At 35.6% G+C, this 18,798-nt stretch overlaps 1 protein-coding gene across 2 annotated transcripts in view; it reads right to left on the reverse strand.

Annotated features, from left to right (window-relative positions):
- Positions 1-18,798, reverse strand: part of anapc1 (anaphase promoting complex subunit 1) — a 42,993-nt gene that overhangs the window by 14,816 nt on the left and 9,379 nt on the right. For both annotated transcript variants that reach the window (XM_011484270.4, XM_011484269.4), the window contains exons 18-38: positions 17,342-17,397; positions 17,014-17,145; positions 16,780-16,854; positions 15,626-15,748; positions 14,585-14,754; positions 13,159-13,250; positions 12,739-12,887; positions 11,449-11,527; positions 10,617-10,653; positions 10,203-10,276; positions 9,004-9,182; positions 8,434-8,520; positions 8,162-8,301; positions 7,894-8,012; positions 7,440-7,570; positions 6,406-6,546; positions 3,156-3,308; positions 3,001-3,082; positions 2,711-2,802; positions 1,078-1,212; positions 14-96 (exon numbers count right to left, since the gene is read on the reverse strand). In XM_011484270.4, the coding sequence (XP_011482572.1) occupies positions 14-96; positions 1,078-1,212; positions 2,711-2,802; positions 3,001-3,082; positions 3,156-3,308; positions 6,406-6,546; positions 7,440-7,570; positions 7,894-8,012; positions 8,162-8,301; positions 8,434-8,520; positions 9,004-9,182; positions 10,203-10,276; positions 10,617-10,653; positions 11,449-11,527; positions 12,739-12,887; positions 13,159-13,250; positions 14,585-14,754; positions 15,626-15,748; positions 16,780-16,854; positions 17,014-17,145; positions 17,342-17,397 (2,329 nt within the window). The remainder of the gene's footprint in view (positions 1-13; positions 97-1,077; positions 1,213-2,710; positions 2,803-3,000; positions 3,083-3,155; positions 3,309-6,405; positions 6,547-7,439; positions 7,571-7,893; positions 8,013-8,161; positions 8,302-8,433; positions 8,521-9,003; positions 9,183-10,202; positions 10,277-10,616; positions 10,654-11,448; positions 11,528-12,738; positions 12,888-13,158; positions 13,251-14,584; positions 14,755-15,625; positions 15,749-16,779; positions 16,855-17,013; positions 17,146-17,341; positions 17,398-18,798) is intronic.

Consider the following 18,798-nt stretch of genomic DNA (forward strand, 5'->3'; position numbering starts at 1 on the left):
TGTCTCTTCTCACCTGTTATTGGTCTTGAGGTAGATCATGGCGAGGGCCAGCGTCGCCCCAGGACATGTCACATCCACATTTATGGTGTCACCTTCCTATATCAAACGTCTCCGTTTAAATCTCAGTTTATTTTGGCGTATTTTATTTTACTTTATTTCAGCACACAGCACCGGTTCCTAACACAGGTCATGGCAAAGCAACATGTACAGGCTGCAAACAAGTTCAATAAAAGTCTGGATTCTCAGGTTTATTCCTTTTCCTCTTAGATCCCACTTATCTTTTCATGAAAGCAGTTTTTGCCTTTAGAAATCTTGACTGAAACAATAAAAAGAAATTCAAACAAAAAAGAATCAGCCATGCCACGCAGTCTCATATTAATCCAACTGGAATATAAATCAGTTTGATCAAAAAAACGAATCAACAAAATTCATGTAAAAACTAAAACCGATTACATTTAGGTTAAAGAACTAATTTTGTTAGACAGGGACAGAGAAGGTTTGGAGTAATAAATACTCTTCATAATTTGCGTGTGTGTTTACGGTCTGGCTCTTCTGTTAGGTTTGTAGGTTAATAAGCATCATAATTTATAACGTTTCATTAAGACTGTATTTACTCTGTAATTAAATCAGATTTGCTTATAACAGCCTTTGAGGGTTCTGATAGAGTTTAGATTATTTTTATTGTTTAATTTAAAAAAGCATATTTTTTTTAACTTCATTCTTAAAGGCATTTAGGTGCAGCACTGTGGTCTTACGCATTACAGAAGAAGAACAGAAATTGTTCTAAATATTTACCGCCTTAAAAATCTGGAGTTCAATGAATCCAATTTTAGAAAGAATTATTTGCAGCTGATTGTATTTACGCTGCACAACCAGTGGTTGTTTGACAAATCAGTAATAGTGTTTCTGCGAAATGTGAGAAAATGCGGCTGCTAATGGTTTCTACACAGTGCATTTTTATTACTTAAAGTGAGCAGTGAGTGTAAAAAACTAAATTCAATAACTTTAAGAGACTCATGAAAAATTAACTATTCATAGGAGAAAGGCAACATATAGCTATAGAAACCTTCTGGTTACCTTAATTTGGTAGCTGGGAGACTTGTGTCGCTCCCGATTGGCCCCAACTTGAGCTCTGCGATGCCCCCCCACCATGTACTGATACAACTGCTCAGGAACATTTAGGTCCGTCATCCCAATAAGGTTGCTTCCATGCTGGAAAAATACAAAAAAAAAGAAGAGGGAGTATGGACCGAGAGAGAAAAATCCCATATGATAGAATAAAATTGATATGAAGACAATTTTGAGATAGCAGAGTCCCAGAACATTTTATACAAAAAAAAAAAACACTTGATATAGGAAAAATTAAAGGTGGTGAATAACAGAAAGACTTAAACTGGATTAAACAAGTGGGACAGAGGCACAGACTTTGTGCTTTACAACTGGTGTTCCTCTAAAGAAAAACAATGTGATGATTTCAGCAAATTTCAACAGTCTGAAATAAGAAACTGTTTAGTTTTAAGAAAGAATTTATAAGTCAATCCTCGTGTATGTGACTAGATCTAGACAGATTTCAGATTTTGCAAGAAATAGTGGTTTGAAATATCAATGGACAAAAAGAGAAGCTCAAAAATAAAACGTGACTTGTGCAATTCCAATGACATAACCATAATTTGTATTTAAACTTCTGACAACGTCTACATTTTCCTCTAAAGAGAGGAAAGACAACAAAAAACTCCACTAGCTTTTATTGTTAACAAAAGTAATACTAATAAAGTACTAAAAAATCGTAACCTTTTTTATCTGACTGTGTACCTATTCGGATTTCTGATTTATGATAATTGGATTCCTCCTCATTGGAATCTGAGGATTTCTGATTTATCAGGCAGTCTGGGAGCGAAAGACGGAGAGAGGCGATTCGTCCGAGCTCTGTGGAAGGATTCTTCAGGGAGGAGAGACTCAGTACGAGAAACTTTCACAAGTGCTTGTCTTGCCCACTTAAGCAGGATGCTCACGATCTTTGAACATATGCAGAAGATGGATGCCAAATGGGAGCAGGTTTCTGCCCGAATTGAGGCCAGTCTTGTCCAAAGTGACCACTTTTTCTGATGAAATCTGCCTCAAACTGCAAGACCAGTCAAGGACTCAGCCGGCAGAGAAAACAACCTGCTGGCGCCGGGAAAATCTAATCAGACCCCCCCCCCCTCTGAGCTGAGGACTCCTGTCCTTGGCTCCAACAAAACAAGATATTCGCTTCCAGAGTGTGAAAATCGTTGTTGTGTTGAAGGCTGATGCTGCTTCTCACCCCCCCCCCCGACCTTGGCATCACCCTGCCCCCTGTGAACACTGCCTGAGACGCGCTTAGCACTGCCCCCCGCACCACCCTCCTCGTGTACTGTGTTGTCTTGTGAATATGTGTTTAAACGGTGTCGTTTTTTTCTTGTATCTACACATTGTAACAAACAGTGTTGAGATCCAACTTGTTTTTGTCACCAATGCCCCCCACCCTCCCCATTCGTAACCCATCTACACCCATCCTAGTAAGGCAGCACATTTATTGCTGCAGCCTCAGTCAACTCTGAACTGTATATGTGTATTTGTTGATCTTGTTCGGGTTGTACTGGAAAGTAATTTCTGTAGGTCAGTGTAAAAGCTGTGCAAACGACAATAAAATGATTCTGAGAACCCAAGTTCTTTTGTTTGTGTGTCTTACCCCCAGACAGACCATGCCCAAAGCCAATCCAGCAGCAAGTGAATAGGACTCTCTGTCAGTGCAGTACTCCATCTCTGGGCCAGGAGGCCGGCCTGACAATCACATATGGGGATAAAAAAGGATTTTTATTTCTTTGTTGATGCATGATATGTTTGGAAGCATTCTAAAGGATTTATCATGAGTTAAGGTCAACTAAACAGCTTAAGGGCAGGGGGTAAATTGCAAAAAATAACCTTAGCTTTCAAAGGTTTCTGTTTTAAAAGTGACTGTAGACATACATAAAAACAGACCTATCTCAGAAAGTAAGACTTCTGCATTGTGTCTGTGTCCGGTTCCCTGATACACAAGCCCAATGCCGATGACAGCAGCGACCTAAGAAAAGCAAGAAGTAGAATTTAAAATGGTCCAGTTTGGAGTGTTATGCCAAGTGCCCCCAGGCTCGCACCTGAACGTTGTGAGGCACATCCAGCTCAGTGGAGGTGGGTGGGAGAAGGGCAGGGATGTGGATACTGAGCAAACGAGTGATTGACATATCCATGGTGCCCAGTCTGGCGGAAGACACACCCAGCAGGAGTCCAATGCTGGTCATCTCATGCCCCTGACATCATAATGACAAAGCAGATGAGACATATAACAACACAAACATACAACGTTATTGACACTTTTATAACCACTAAAGGCTCCAAAATAAAATTAAAATAAATTCAATAATTATAAGACATTTCATCGATAAGTGATTAATAAAACCTATTGTAGAAACAAATTATTCCCAGAGAAAATGACCCCAACTAAAACTTTGTTGTCCAAACTGAAGGTGACAACTAAAATTCCAAATTGTGTCACAATGATTAAGTTGCGCTTATGCGCACCTCAGTACACTGACAAAATAGAGCTGAAAGAAGAGTTACGTATTCATTTTACATATCAATTGTAATTGTGCACAATCTGGGTGAACCATTAAAGAAAGGTTTTATCATAATTAAGGATTAACACAAGGATCATTCAATGAAGTGATATTTATGCCACCACATTGCAAACAAAACTTTCTAAGTAGCAGATAAAAACCTTCAATATTTACTTTAAAAAAATATTTGTGCGTCAGCAACACAAATGTTTTCACATGCATTGTGTCTCATCTCGCTTTCTTCCTATCTTTGATATTGAAAAATATTTTTTGAAAACCAAAAAGAGGTTTTTAAAAGAAAAACTAATTTTTTGGAAAGCAAATATTTAATGTTTTTATCCGCTACTTAAAAAGTTTTGTTTGCAATGCGGTGGCACAAATATCACTCCATACATTCCTTTTCAAGTTATCATATATTTATTTTCTCTCTTCAGACAGCAGGGGTCACCCTTGGCGCCTCTCTTTACATTTAATATATCTGACCAAAACGGACAATGATATCAATCAAAGCGGACCTTTGTTCTTATTATTTAGGTCTTTTTTTTAGTTTTTAGTTTAGTTTATTTCAAACACAAGTGAAAATTCAACACACATTCCTTTTAAAAGACATAAAATAATACAGTGTGCATGAAAAGGTTGGGTTGAAGTTCAATCTTGCTCCCACCCTTTTTTACAAAACCTGATGATGTGCGTATTCAACACGCGTACTGCTATTTACATATAGTTACAAAACATTTACAATACAATTCTGCATTGCAACTGTGCTAAAGTGACATTTTTTGTTTAATTAATCATTTCTGGCCTTATACAGTACTATTACTGACTTCTTGTAGGTTTTTTTTGAATGCATGTAAACTTTTGGTTTGTTTTAAACCTTCATCCAATCCATTCCATAAATCCACACCACAATTAGATAGAAACATTTTCTTTTTTGCTGTTCGAATGCACTGCTTTTTGAAATTCAGTTTTTTTTTAGATTGTAACTCCCGTCTCTGTCTTTGAACATTTGCTGTAAGTTTATTGGAAGTAAGTTGTATCTGGCTTTGTACATGATGAGAGCTGTTTTCAGTTTTTGTTTCGGTGTTCACTTAAATGTAGTATGTGTAAAAGATAATCACATACTTAAACTTTAGGCATTTACTTTATACAGTTAGACAGTTAAGTTTTGCCTCATGTAACATTTTAAAGTTTCGTTTACCCAAAAGTCTCTTCATTTGACTTTTCAAAAAGGGCAAACATTTAAAGATTTTATCAATAAATCTTGTGGCAGGTTTGACTGTTTTTGTCAAATTATTTACAAATATAAATTGCTATTAGAGATCAATTCATTCAAAAGTCTTGAATAAATATTAGACCCTTAAAAAGTAGACAATTTTCTATTTATATATAACAATGTCTTCCAAAAGTGATATTTATGAGCATGTGCACCACCTTGAAAATATAAAGAAATGTACCTATGTTTTCCATCTATAAAGGTAAAAATAAACAAGACAAAACAGATCAAATACTATGTTTAATAATCTAAACATTAAATTTCCAGCTCAGATTAAAATGTCAAGACACAAAGGGGACATTAAATAAGTTTTACTGATTTAGTTTGTTTAGCAAAACCTCCTGCTGGATGCTTTGCTGGAAAGAGGCACCTTTTTCATTGTTAAAACAACAGCAACTAACAATTCTAAAGAACCGATCACATTTGCATAATTTCACTCTTACTGCGAGAGAAAAAAACCACCAGCTATGAAAAAGCTTAAAAGTTAGCCAGTTTATAACTCCTGTTCTCACTGCAGGCTGTGTGTAACATGAAACCTTTTTAGCATTCATCCTGTTCCATGTCTCTCAAGTCACAAAATCACTAATTAAACTTTAAAAAATATTTACTATATTTTTTTGAAGATATCAGGGTGGGTTTTGTGTATTTTTGGATAGTACAAAAAGCAATTTACTTTATGCTGATGCATTAGCCTCCATGTCACAGCAATTCACTAAATACAATTAAAAATGACTTTATAGATAACCAATGGCAAACTAAATAAAACCTCAGAGCTAATTTGATAGTATAACCTGCACAATTACATTTGTGCTCAATTGAAATACCAGATAAGAAGGGTTTTAAATCTTTCAAGGCTAAACCATCAATTATTGTCAAACAACAAATAATTTTTTTCTTATCTTGCATCACTGAAAAACAACCGATAAGGAAATATTTTTAAATTTCCAATCTCTTTAAAGACGTAAAGATTGATACACCGCCTTTAAGATAATTGGCAAAAAGTGAAAGCAACGCAAATTTAAAAATGTTGACCTCAATTTAATCAGTCTTGAGCGTGTACTTCACGTCATCTTCTTCATTGAGCATAAATGAGATTGGGCTTGCAACATCCTGTTTTCTCACTTGAAAGTAGGAAAGGCTTATCTCACTTCAAACTTCTCAGAAGGCTGAGTTTCACTCTGACTGAATGCCAGGGCTTTTTAACCTCATTTACACTCATCTAGAGAAAGGTGTGCATATGGTTTTGAATTTGTAAGATAATTAAAATAAATCAATGTGTATTCGCATAAAACGTAACTTAAAAAGCTGGTGAGTCCTTGTGCTGTAAACTACAGCAATTCACGACCTACTTTAAATTAAGCACTAAGGGAGCTCAGATCAACCAGCATCTACTTTTGGGTGCCAGTTGAAGTAAAATGAAAAAACATAAACTTGTTCAATTCTTTATTAATTGGAAAAACCAAAAAAAATAAGACAGAAAGAGTCCTATAGTTGTTGAGTGTTTGGGATTAAGCATACCTTGGTGAGGTAGTCGTGAATGTTTAATGTGGCCAGTTTGGTGAGGTGTCCATTGAGTCCCAGAGCCATGAGGAAGCCAGCGTATTCATTCGCCAGCTCAGGGGTCTTTGGCTTGTTGTAAGCAATCCAGGCTGACTCCACCTTGGTAGAAAAGAATAAAATTTATAAAAGAAAGAAAGAATTTTTCTTAATTTAAACAACTTCCTATTTATATATAACAATATCTTCCAAAAGTGTTATATTACGAACTTACAAGCTAAAAAACATACGGAATAACCAATTCAAAACGGGCATGCGCATTTGAAAATCTACTAATGAAAAACAAACCCATCAGCTTTATAGCTGTCATTCAGACTAAATCTCAACGTAAAAACAAAACAAAAAAAAGACTGAATGCTCTCATGATGCCTGACATGTTTACCAAAGCTTTTGGAAAGCACTTCGAAATATATAAACTTGATTTATCAATTCCATTCGTGTCTTACATCCATTGCGAATGAGAAATACAGTCCATGCTTTCGTGAGGCTAAACATTTGATTTGACATGCAACAGGAGTGTCTAGTTTATGAACACATTTTTTGGCAAGTACTGAGCATTAAATTTGACGAGCATCAAAACAGAAGCATTAGATGTGAATTTGACACGTGAATGGCGTTCAGTGTGAAAGTGGCATTACACCTGGCTTGGTGGATTTGTATAGAAACATTACATTTTTTCTCCTAACAGTATGACTTATACTCCACTACGACTTTATTCTTCATTATGCTGTTGCGGCTCATGCTCCAAAGTGGCTTATTTATAGTCAGAAAAATATAGGTAAACATAAATATGTTAAAATCTCAAAAATAAAGTTTTTTGACGGATTAGAGCCCAAAGTTGAGGACAAAGTACCGGTACTACGATAAGCATTGCCAAAATAAGACATTTACAATGTTTGTAATTCATTTTGTGTCTTTGGATAATAAAGTAATCTTTAAGGTGACCATAGAAGTTAATGAAGATGAAGACAGTGCAGCTCTGGTTTCATGCTGACCTGTGAAGCAGGAGCTATTTTGAGACCAGCTGCTACTCCGTTGTGGAAGCTGGGCCAGCTTGTCATGTTTGGAGGAACATCTATGTTTCCACTGTTAAGATCTACCATGGTGTTCCTGGGAGGTGCACGACCTTTAGTTGCACAATGGACACAGGAAAACAATTATACAAAGTTTACAAGTTATTACAGCTATATTAAATGTAACTTCAGGAATTTTGTTTGTCCTTTTCCCTTCACATAACTTCTTTGTTCATTCTTTTAGACTTAATTTTTCTGTAGTGTTCCATGTAATTTATGTGCAAATGCATCTATTTATCAATAAAACTTAATAAAATATGGCTTAATAAAATGGTTTTAAGATAAGATAGTGGTAGTAATAATACCATAAAACTATATCATGACATTAGTATAACACAAGGCGAGAATTTTTGTAGTTTTTGTATCATAGTGTTACCTGTAAGATTCAGTTTCGGCACAGGCAAAGGTTCAGTGGGAACAGGGTGATAGGAAAATAGTGTGAAGAGGCCTCTGCCAACTGGAAGAGCCATGGTTCTCTGACATAACTGCAGGAGTCTGAGGTCAGGAGACAAAACAGAACTAGCTCAAAAAATGAAATTTATGGAACTTAAATCAGCTTAAAATCAAATGCAACTAAAAAAAAAAGACAGATTTTTAAATATGTATTAGAAAGGGGGAAAAGAAAGTGCCTTATTTTTACTCACTTGTTTTCTTTTTCCTCTATGTACTCATGGTCAGAAACCTCAGGTAATTGGACAACACTGACTCGTACCGGTCTGGAGCTCTGAAGCAGCCTTCTAACCTCCTGGACCCGAAGATCCTGACTCCAAATTAGTCCTGTGACCTGAAGACAGAAAAGGGTAGAAAAATCTCTCAGAAAACAGCATAATTTACAAAAAACATGCATACTCTGCAAAGCTAGAAAAGAAAATATCTGAGGTAAGACCAAAGACTTCATGTTCAATGATTCAATTACCTCTTGAATTATGTCTGACATCCCATCTTCTTCCTCGTCAGCCTCTGTTGTAGCAGGAGGCTCCAGTGACAGCCCTGAACCTACAGACTGGAAGCAAAAACGTCACATCTAAAAATGCATGACGTAATGCGTACAATCATATGTGATGGATGATTTTCTAGAGAAAAATACCATACATTTTTGTCTATGTTAAATTATATTTTCTTAGAAATATGTAACTGATACGAGGGCATGGTAATTGACCATTTTATTGGTAAAAATCTGTTTTTTGTTCCTATTTAGGAAATTCAAAAAGTCATAACATTAAAAAAATGTTGTTGTTTTTTTTAAAGTCTTTTGCAAACACTTTAAACAACATTATTATACATCAACACAAACATTGTTTCCCCTTATTAAAGTTTAAGAACACAGCTTTTAAGATGAAGGCATATCTATGTGAATGTGATCGCTTTTAAATTTTGGTTAAGTAAATACAGCTTCACTTAGAATTTTATGAGCAGTCAGAAACATACTGCGTCTGCAATGTTACCATTAAAATTACCTGAAGATTTAAATTCACACCAAACTTACAGGTTTAGTCTTGGCTAGAGTCATGTTGTGAGCTTGTTTTGTCAAGTCCTGTCTCCCAATCAGCAAACAGACTTCCTCTGACCAATCAGAGCGGGGCTTCTCTCGACAGCGATAGATGGCCTCTCTGATAGGCAAAGCCACACCAAAAGGGACAGACTCCAAGTCTTTCAGTGTGAAACCTTGCCAGAGACAGAGACAGACAACATGTAGCAGCTGATCTGGACATCAAGAGGTTAAAAAGAAATTAAGACATGTTTAAGTTTGAAAAGCTATCGTGTAGCAAGTTTTGCTTTAAAACATTTCAAAATCAGCAAACTTTTATACGTTATTATTGTTTTTAAATTGTATATGTGAAATTATAAATATTACGACATAGTTTTAGGGCCACCAAAAAAAAGTAATATTTCAAGATTTAAAGTCGTAAATATACAACGTTTTTCTCATAAATATACGCTATTAAAGTGAAATGAGCATATAGTGAAGCAAGTCAGCAGACAGACTAAACTCAATTGAACAGGTAAGCTGAATGTTTATTGATTTATTACAAACGCGTGGAAGCTCTTTGGTTTGATTTACAGCTTCCAGAATCTCTGCAGCCTGTTGATGAAACCATCGGTATCCCTGCAGCTGTCCACTTCCAATCCTTTCTTCCTCCACGAAAGACAAGATCTCCTCCGAGTCTGTGTGATGCTGACGTCTGAAGAGGGCCAGTTTTTGGCATTTTGAATGTTGTTTGCTAATACAATAGACTATCTTAATTCCTTTTTGTTGTTTTGTGTTAAAACGAAAGGTTTCCTTTGGAGGAGGAGACGTGTGTAACACCATTTTCATTCCCCTTTGGTGTTTCTTGTGCACATGACGGCGAGCGAGCCCTTTGTTTTTGAAACATATCTGGAAATAAAGCTTCACAAAACATTCCACATCTCTCATCTTCGAGCATGGCTCAGATAAACAAAAACTTTGGTGTTTTTTCTCGTAAATTTAGGACTTTAAAGTCGTAATTTAAAAAAAAAAAATGGTTGAAAACTGGACCTAAAACTCCATCGTAAAATATGGCCATGAATACTTAAGGTTGCTTACATGACATTGAACAAGAAATGGTCCTGTGAACTTCAGTTTAAAGACAACTTTTACTGAAACATGTTGAATTTTAAAACACTGTAGTATGATTATACTAAAAAAAACAATGCTTCTCTTACCCTCTGAAGTGAGCCACACCACCAACTGCTCTGCTAAACCTTCACTGGAAACCCTAACTTTCACATTGTTCTGTCTAAAAACAAAAGACAATTAAAACAGTGAGCAGATGAAAAAAAGAACTAAGCAACAGTAGGAGATATCCCCTTTTACAAATTTGTCCATCTTAGTTTAGTTGATAACAACCCTGACCTGTCACTTCATTCAGATCATTTAACCCAATAATATTCAGTAAAAAGGCTTTTTCTTTCTTCTTAGTCTTAACTGATCTTTTAAGAATAAAAAAGAGATATTTTAAAACTATCAAACAATAAAACTAGCTTTAATTTCATTGCGTATATTTATTACATAAAACTAAAACAAACAAAAAAGATTTCTTAGTTGAGCCTTTTTGCTTTTTGCTGAGTCTTTCTTACCTTTTGATGTGTGGTTCACTTGTGCAGAACTTCAGCCCTAAAACAACAAGAATTAAAAATACATAAACAGAAAAGAAAGAAAAAGAAAGCAGTGTAGTAAGCAGCTGTGTTTTTTGGCTCATTGAGAAATACGAAAATATCAATTTTCAGTTGTCAAATGAAACCATTTTCATGAAACCCTCAGGATAGCAGGGCATTTGTTAGTTTTGCCACTACAACTCCATGAGGGGGCAACCATGAAAGTCGCTCCGGGTGCACCAACGTCATGGAGTGACAGGTACACTCTGGTTCAGACAGAACCATGGCAGACCAAAAAAATACCGGCAGCAGTGACTGTCATTCAGTTATTGCCGTTTTGTCACATGGAAAGACAGCAGTGCTAGCAAGCCCTGAAGCAGGGAACCATAACACTGCCAGGTAACAAAAGTTGTTTGTTAAGATCATGCGCTTCAGCTGGCATTGACATTAAACAACAAGGGGCTCCTTGATAGCTATGCCTAAAAGCGTCTGATGTCGAACTAGTTTTAGTCATGATACACTTATTTACCAATTATTTATCTCAAAAGCTTGTGTTATCACCATTCTACAGAAAGTCTTGAGAGTAGATTCTTTTAGTAAAAATATGTTGTTGTGTTTTTTTGTCTTTTTTCTGGTTGGTTTCTATAATTTTGCTTTGTATGTTTTTTTTTTGTTTTTAACTTGGCTAAAATCAACATTAACAAACATTTACCATATAATAAGTTTGGTGATATAAAAAAAGAGTTTTGGTGGAGGAAAAGGTTACTTAACTAGCTGAAAACTTTCTGTGCTCAAAAACCACAGTAACACATACCTGCAGAAGCCTTGACAATGTACTTTGATACATCTGTTGAGGTGGCATTTTCATCTCCATTGACATATAGAGCATAACTCTGTTAGAAAACAAAGGGGGGAAAAGCACAAAGACAATTATCATATTTGTAGCTATTGTACAAGTATTGTATGTGTCAGTTATATTTGTAGAACTGGAAATACATTTGTAAAACGTATGTCTGTCTTTTAACATCGTAGATGGCATTTATATTCCCAAAAATAGTCACTTCTAGATTTGTAAATCACCATTTTGTGGCAAATTATGTTTATTTGCATGTTTGCATCAAATATAATAAAATTCTCCACTTTTATATTGTGAACATTTGTACATTACAGGTTAAAGCAGCTGTCCTTCTTTTTCACTCAAGGGAGTCAAAAATCTAAAGAGGTTAGAAAATATTGACAGCCAGGTGTGATGCTTGTTTGATGTGTAAAAAAAAAAAGAGCACATTGATGGGATGCACATCTTTTGTTCTTTGGTGGTGTGACCACTGCAGAAACTGAGCTTTACGCTACATTCACACCAGTTCAAACGACCACTTTCAATGAAAGGTGTAAGTAAACGGGCGCATGTGCATGTTTGAGATTCTGTGTTCAGAACTCGTGTTCGTGAGCAAAAAAAACCTATGCAGGTTTTTTAGGTTTTCAGGGTCCACATAAAAAATGCACGTCCACTGAACGCACGTTGAAAACGTTTGGTAGTAACCTATGGATGGCATCCTTTTTGATTCATGGAAATCTTTTTTAATTCAAACGGATCATGGGGGAGAAATTCACAATTGCGGTCTGTGCCCGGCCAGAATTGCATGACACCAAGTTTTTTCATATGGCGAACTAGAGTGGGGGAAAAACAAAGCCTGGAGCAAGATTTGAACCACTTCAACGTTTCACACCAAGCCTCCTCCAACTGTAGGTGTTTGCATTAGTAGTGAGTAGCGACAGTCCAGAGTGAACACCATTTGCTAAAAGCATCTTCAAGAATGCGCTTTTAGAGCGTTCTTTTTTTAGAGCGTTCCGGTGTTAACATAGCATTAGAGCAGAAGGAACAAGGATCAGTGTTAACCAAGTTAAATCTAAACAACCATAGAATCAGTTAATTAATCAAACACTAGCCGGTTTTACTTAAAAAGAGCTTTTTAAGAAAGCAGGTTATTGAAAATGTGTTATCTATACATGTTTTTAAAACATGTTAATTCATTCCTGAAACACTAGTGGATGGATTTCTGGATTTCTTTGATTGCTTATAAAAACAAAGACGCATTGACCGTACCAGAACCAACAGCCTGGTCCGCTGACAGATGCCGGGCAGGTAAGGGAAGGGAGGGTTTTTCACCCCTCTCAGGCAGTTACTAAGCCAGCTAAAAATGCATGGAGGCTCAGAACTCATTGATGACGGATGCTGCATCTGACCAATCAGAGCTGAGGAGGAGTTTTTTAAGAAAGAGGGAGAGAAAGTCAAAATAATGCATGAAGAAGCTCCATGTTATGAATACAAACTTATTCTCACAAAGACTTAAGCAACTCCAAAAAAATGTATGAAAACAATCTTACTGGTCGCACATATAGGTTTAATTTTGTTGATAAAAACTACAATTAATACATAAAAGCACAAGAAAGCATGGTAGATAGTTAATCATTTCTTATTTTACTTAATATCTTTATTTCTTCGGCACTCATTAGTACGTCTTACCCTGGTCAATGACACAGCTCTCAGTGAAACAGCTGATTAATGATGGATAGTCTCTCCAGTACAGATCAAGATACTCATCCATCTGAAGGTCTCTGAAATAACAAACAAAAACAATCATGTGTCACAAAAATAAAAGAACTTTGCAGGTCATCCATCAACCATATATAATTGAAAAGATTGTCAATGAGTGACTATTTTTATTCCACTAACACAAACATCAGTTTTACTCCATGTCAGATGATGTATAGTGTCTGTGAATGAACAAGTGGTCACTAAGATGCAGCAGACCACCGACAATAACCCAAAATAGCCTGACATTCTCAAACAGCATCTGTGACATTTAACTTGTTTGTTTTTTCTTTTTGGCTTCAACAGAATCCAGAAGTTATTAGCACCAGTGAATCATTACTATTTAGCCACTGATGTAAAGCTGAATAGTTTGTAAGATTTGTTAAAAGCAGGCATTCAGTATTAGTAATAAGCCCTTTGTATCCGCAAGCTGTAAAATTACAAGAAATTAACAAAAGAAGGGTTGCTTAACTTTTAGACTTAGATGACAAAGTCTTTAACCCTTTTTCACTTTATTTTGTTTCAAAGATTTAAACCTTTCTGCAGCAAGAATGCTGCAGAAAGATTTAAATCTTTGCTAGTTACATGTTTTCAACTGGAATATTGTGTCTCACTAAAGCTAAAATGGAAAGAGAAAATGTTTTTGATGTGCTTGTTGAAACAGAACTCAGTCAATTTACAAATCTAAAACCGGACACAGCAGGCGCAAAACTGGATAGATGAACAATAATAAAAATATATTCAAATGTAGACAATTTAGAGCTCTGCATGTTTATGCAAGTTGATGTTGGTAAATAAAACCAATGTTTAAATACAATGATGTCTCCCATGCCATGAACTCATAACAATAACCCCCCATCTTTAACAAGTGAATAAAGACTGTAAAAATCCACAGCCAACCCACACACCAACAATACAGGCCAATTACCCTGAAGGGTGCTTCACTTTCCCACTCCATCTATTGTGTTCTTATCATCATCACCAGTCCCAGTGGTCACTTGACAATCTGTTGAAGTTTATTTCACAGCATGCCCCACTAAAGAGCCGGGATTTTGTGTGACAGTAAACCCAAAACAATGAGCCATGTTCCACTTTTTTTGTTGCTGCAAAAGTTCAATGTTGTAAGGGGAACAATTGAACGGGCTGTATTTGTTTTAATTACTTGCACAGTTCCCTCGCTGCCTGGTAACATTTCGTGTTACCGGAAGTGTTGTTTCTTTAGTGTCCGTGTTCGTTTGTAAACTTGGAGTTGAACACTTGATTCACTGTTTAGTGCCTGCCAAATGCAATTTTTGTTGCTCCGCAATAGGAGAAACAAATGTTTCTGTGCTCTGGAGAAGAGAGCTGTGGCAGTCACCTGGCAAGCTGTTGAAGCAGGCAGACTAGAGAGGCAGCCCTGGCACGGTGGAGTTCGTCCAGCTGCAGCTCCTGATAGAGCAGGTGGAGTACGTAGAAAAGTGCCGGAATGTGAGGGAAAAGAAGAGCTGAACTATCCAACTTAAAAGATTGACTGGAGGGAGAAGATGCCTAAAGGAAAATGGGAAGATATTGGAAACAAATAAATAAACAATGGGAGAAGGGGACAAAGCAATAAAATATATACAACCATTTTGAAATTTAAATAACTCTACCATGAAAATATATATTAAAATTTGTTTCTTTGAGATAAAGACGAATAAGTTCAAGAAACAGTCTAATATAACAAAACACAAGAAAATAAAGAATAAATAATTTTATGTTGTTCGTGGGCAAAATTATGCAAAAAGCCTCGACTTATACTCCAAAAAATATGATGCATTTCAGGGTGTCAGCCATAAGAAAGATGTATATAAACTTTGTATTAAGTACGGTAGATATGACAGCTCATTTAAAATGTGATAAATAGTGGCACCAAAAATCAGACCAATAGGTAAAAAAATAAGAAAAACCAAGAACAAAATGTTTTATCTTTCTTCTTTTGTTGTTGTGTATATGTACCTAATCTTTATTTATGTTTTTCTTACATTTTATTTGTTTTAAATTAAGTTTTTAATTGTGTAAACCAAGGTTTGTACATTTTGCATTGCGTCATGTCTTGTTGCATGATTCAAACCAATTCAGCAAAATTGAAAACAACAGACTTTAGATTTTTAAATAAAAATCTAATCAAAAGGTTTTTTCTTACATTCTTAGGTCTCTCATTGGTTAAAGTAATTCCACTTTCAGAATATTTTAAAACAATGCAGGAGAAAAATGAAAAATGAGAGAAGAGGTAAAATGATTTCCACACAATAAAAGGGAAACAAACTACCGGTAAATCAATTTCCTTCATGGCTTTCCCCTAAAAATGTAAAAACCTTGCCATCCTACTGCGTAAATACAATTAAAGTACAAAGATTTGCCAAGAATGGATACATACAGGGGACAAGCTATCAGTGTCTGTGCTGATGCTATTTTTAGCCCCGCTGGTTTCTGCTGCACCACAAGCAGACTGGGAAGTCATCTGCTGGTGGTAATGGGAAGCCATCAAGTAGTCCCAGTCCTACAGAGAAAGCAGTTACATAGTAATAAGATTAGTTCTCAGACAATACAACTGAAAAGAATTGTAATTTAAAAAACTAAACAATATTAAGAAGATGGATCACAAATGATAAATGAAATTAAGTTATAAATGTTAATCTTTATGAAAAAGAAACCAAGATAAAACAATATATCATAATGGGTATGATATATCAATTTAAAAAATGCAAATAATAATCACAAATGCAAATAAAATTAATTGAAAAATGCTTTTTTTTTCATGTTCTGAACAAGAACTTTAAGTTAATGTATTTAACTTTAATGGTCAAAACATATTCTCTCCTTTTTGCTTATCTGGTTTTTAAATCAAAGGATGATAAACTTTCTTTTTCTCTTCAAAATATTATAATGCAGTTTTGACAAAAGGCAGTGATTATGTGGTAATTATTCTACACTTTCCTATTAACGATTAACAGACTAATAGTACTGCAGTCATTAAACACTAATCGTGTTTTTGGTGTTTTTAACATGTTCTTGTAGCATTTTCTTAAGGTGGAGGACTAAAGAATTTAAGATTAAAACTGAGTTTCTGAGTATTTCTTTATTTAAATAGGGATGAATCATGAGCAGACGGAAAAGTGCTGTTTGAAAAAGTCCAGAAACTGAAATGTGCAGGCTTCAGTTTCTCTACTTCATGACATTCTGATGCATTCAATTGCAGACAAATACATCTATTAACGTCTTAAATTTTCTTCGACCGAGCTGGCATCCAGCTTAAAACTGTACATCTGGATATCTTCAATATTGCTCAACATTTCTGCGGCACCACTAATGTTAGCTTGGGGTTGTGTGGGTCTGTGAGCTAGCAGGAGAGAGTGTAAACAAAGGGATGATGGGATATCAGCAGAGGCGTGTTTTATTTTGGCTAAAAACGGCATAATCATATTAAAAAAAAACACTGGGATCTCTTTTACAATAGATCAAAAGATGGTGGGTGTGGTACTTTAAATGTAAATCTAGTGTCATATATAGGATTTCAGTTTGGTGGCCAACCTCATCAGATCCTCCGTCTGAAGGTCGAGCCTTCTTGGCTGCGATCACAGGTGAAAGAGGAACTTCAAAATGCAGCTGGGAAGAGAGCAATGCACAAAGAAGATGATCAAGGCACAAGCTGTCATATAACAGATGAAATTAGACTTATGGTACACCAGCTGCAAATAACATATGATATGCTCACAGCATTGAAAGCCAATTGAGATTAAAACAAAATAAAAAAGCCTGACTCACATGCTGGGTCCACGAAAGGCGTTCTGTGTTGTAGCCCATCAACGCCATAAAACATGTGACAAACTGGTTCCATTCTGCATGAGCACTGGGACCACCGGGGGCATTGTAGATGTTGTACCACTTTACCAAAACCTGCATATTTTACATACAAGTTAGCAAAGCACCCAAAAACACACTCCTCAAGGAAAGCTTATTGAACCATTAAGTTCTTCAGAAAACAAAAATTCTTTCCTCCATATTTTATGCACAGTGGAAGTTTTGATGATTCAGGATAGACCAAAAAACACATTTTAGTCAACAGTATTGCAGCAACTCAAATTCCACTGACCTTCATGGCTACTTCCTTGGGAAGAATAAAGCGAATCACCTGAAGGCAGTTCCTCACTGAAAGACATTCAGAGCAAAAAAAAAAAATTGGCAGAAAATCAGACAGATTCAAATACTTTAGGTTTATAGGATTCTTTATGTTTGTTTCAGCAATACTCAGTTTTCTTTCCTAAAAATGCAGTTTGTTTACTTTAGGGATTTGAATTTTAAGTTAGTGTTAATATAGAAGTTATAAGCCAAAAAACCAAATATCCATCCAGATAGGGTGTGACTTTCTGCCACCTCATTTCAAAAATGGTCATTCACATCTTATTTTAAAGCTTAGCCATTGCAGATTTTGTGTTAATGGTACCTAATTTATATTCATTCAAAGTTGGGATTTATATGTCCAGAAATTGAAAATACCATAATAAATAACAAATATTTAGAATATATAAATAAATATACATAGAATTTATATACACAGAGAGATTTTAGAATACACAGTTTTTGATGACATCCATTCAGTTGTGCCAAAAAATCTAAACCTAACTTTGAGATAAAACAAAAAAAGGAAATTGAAAAATTATCTCCACAAGAATAATTAGACAACCTATGTCCCCTTACATCTCTGACCAATCAGTTCTGTAGTCCACATTACCCGGCTATCTTAATTAGACGCCCAAAGCAGGAAAGGTCAAGGGATAGGTGGATAAATGCCATTTAATTAAAGGGAGGAAGGTTCATCCGCACGATCGATTACTAAATAATGAGGCACAGTGCTTGGCAAGTCTAAGAAGAATGTAAGGATGGCAGAGACAACAACTCAAAGTGACCAAGAAAGATTTTAAATGAGCATGTACAAACCATAGAAAGTATCTTTTCATTTATTTAATTGTGATTTTACCATCTTTGTGTATATGCTTTTTCAATTATTTTTCTTTAAATTGCCTAGAGTGCACACACATAGATGTGCACACATCACAGTGTTTAATAAAGATAATCCATTGATAAACTATCACCCAAAGAGAGTAACAGTGATTCAGATACGGGTGAACATTTCAAAATATAAAGGATGTACCTATTCTATAAAAACAACAACATGTGATCATTACCAAAAATATAAGTCATTTCATCAAACCCAAAAACTATACAACAGCAAAAACGTTCTTTTTTTGTAATAATGATTAATAATTAACAGTAAAAGATGTGACAGTCCTTTGTTAATTGAAAATTATCAGAGATATGGACACTTGGATTGTGCATTAATCATTAATAATGGTTTGGTGCATGCACATCTGTGTTTGTGTGTTAGAGGCTTTTAAGGGTATCCTCAATATAACAGGGTTATACGTCATTTTGAAAACACAGAGCGGCTCTCAAACCTAATTTCAATGACCTGAGTGCTGTGACTCAGTCATGTAAGTGTGTGGTCACATGGAAAAACTAAACATTTTAACAACAGATACCATTCCCAAC

This window comes from Oryzias latipes, chromosome 15 (assembly GCF_053564925.1).
Source record: "Oryzias latipes strain Hd-rR chromosome 15, Olatipes_Hd-rR_3.1".
In the NCBI taxonomy this organism is placed as follows: Eukaryota; Metazoa; Chordata; class Actinopteri; order Beloniformes; family Adrianichthyidae; genus Oryzias; species Oryzias latipes.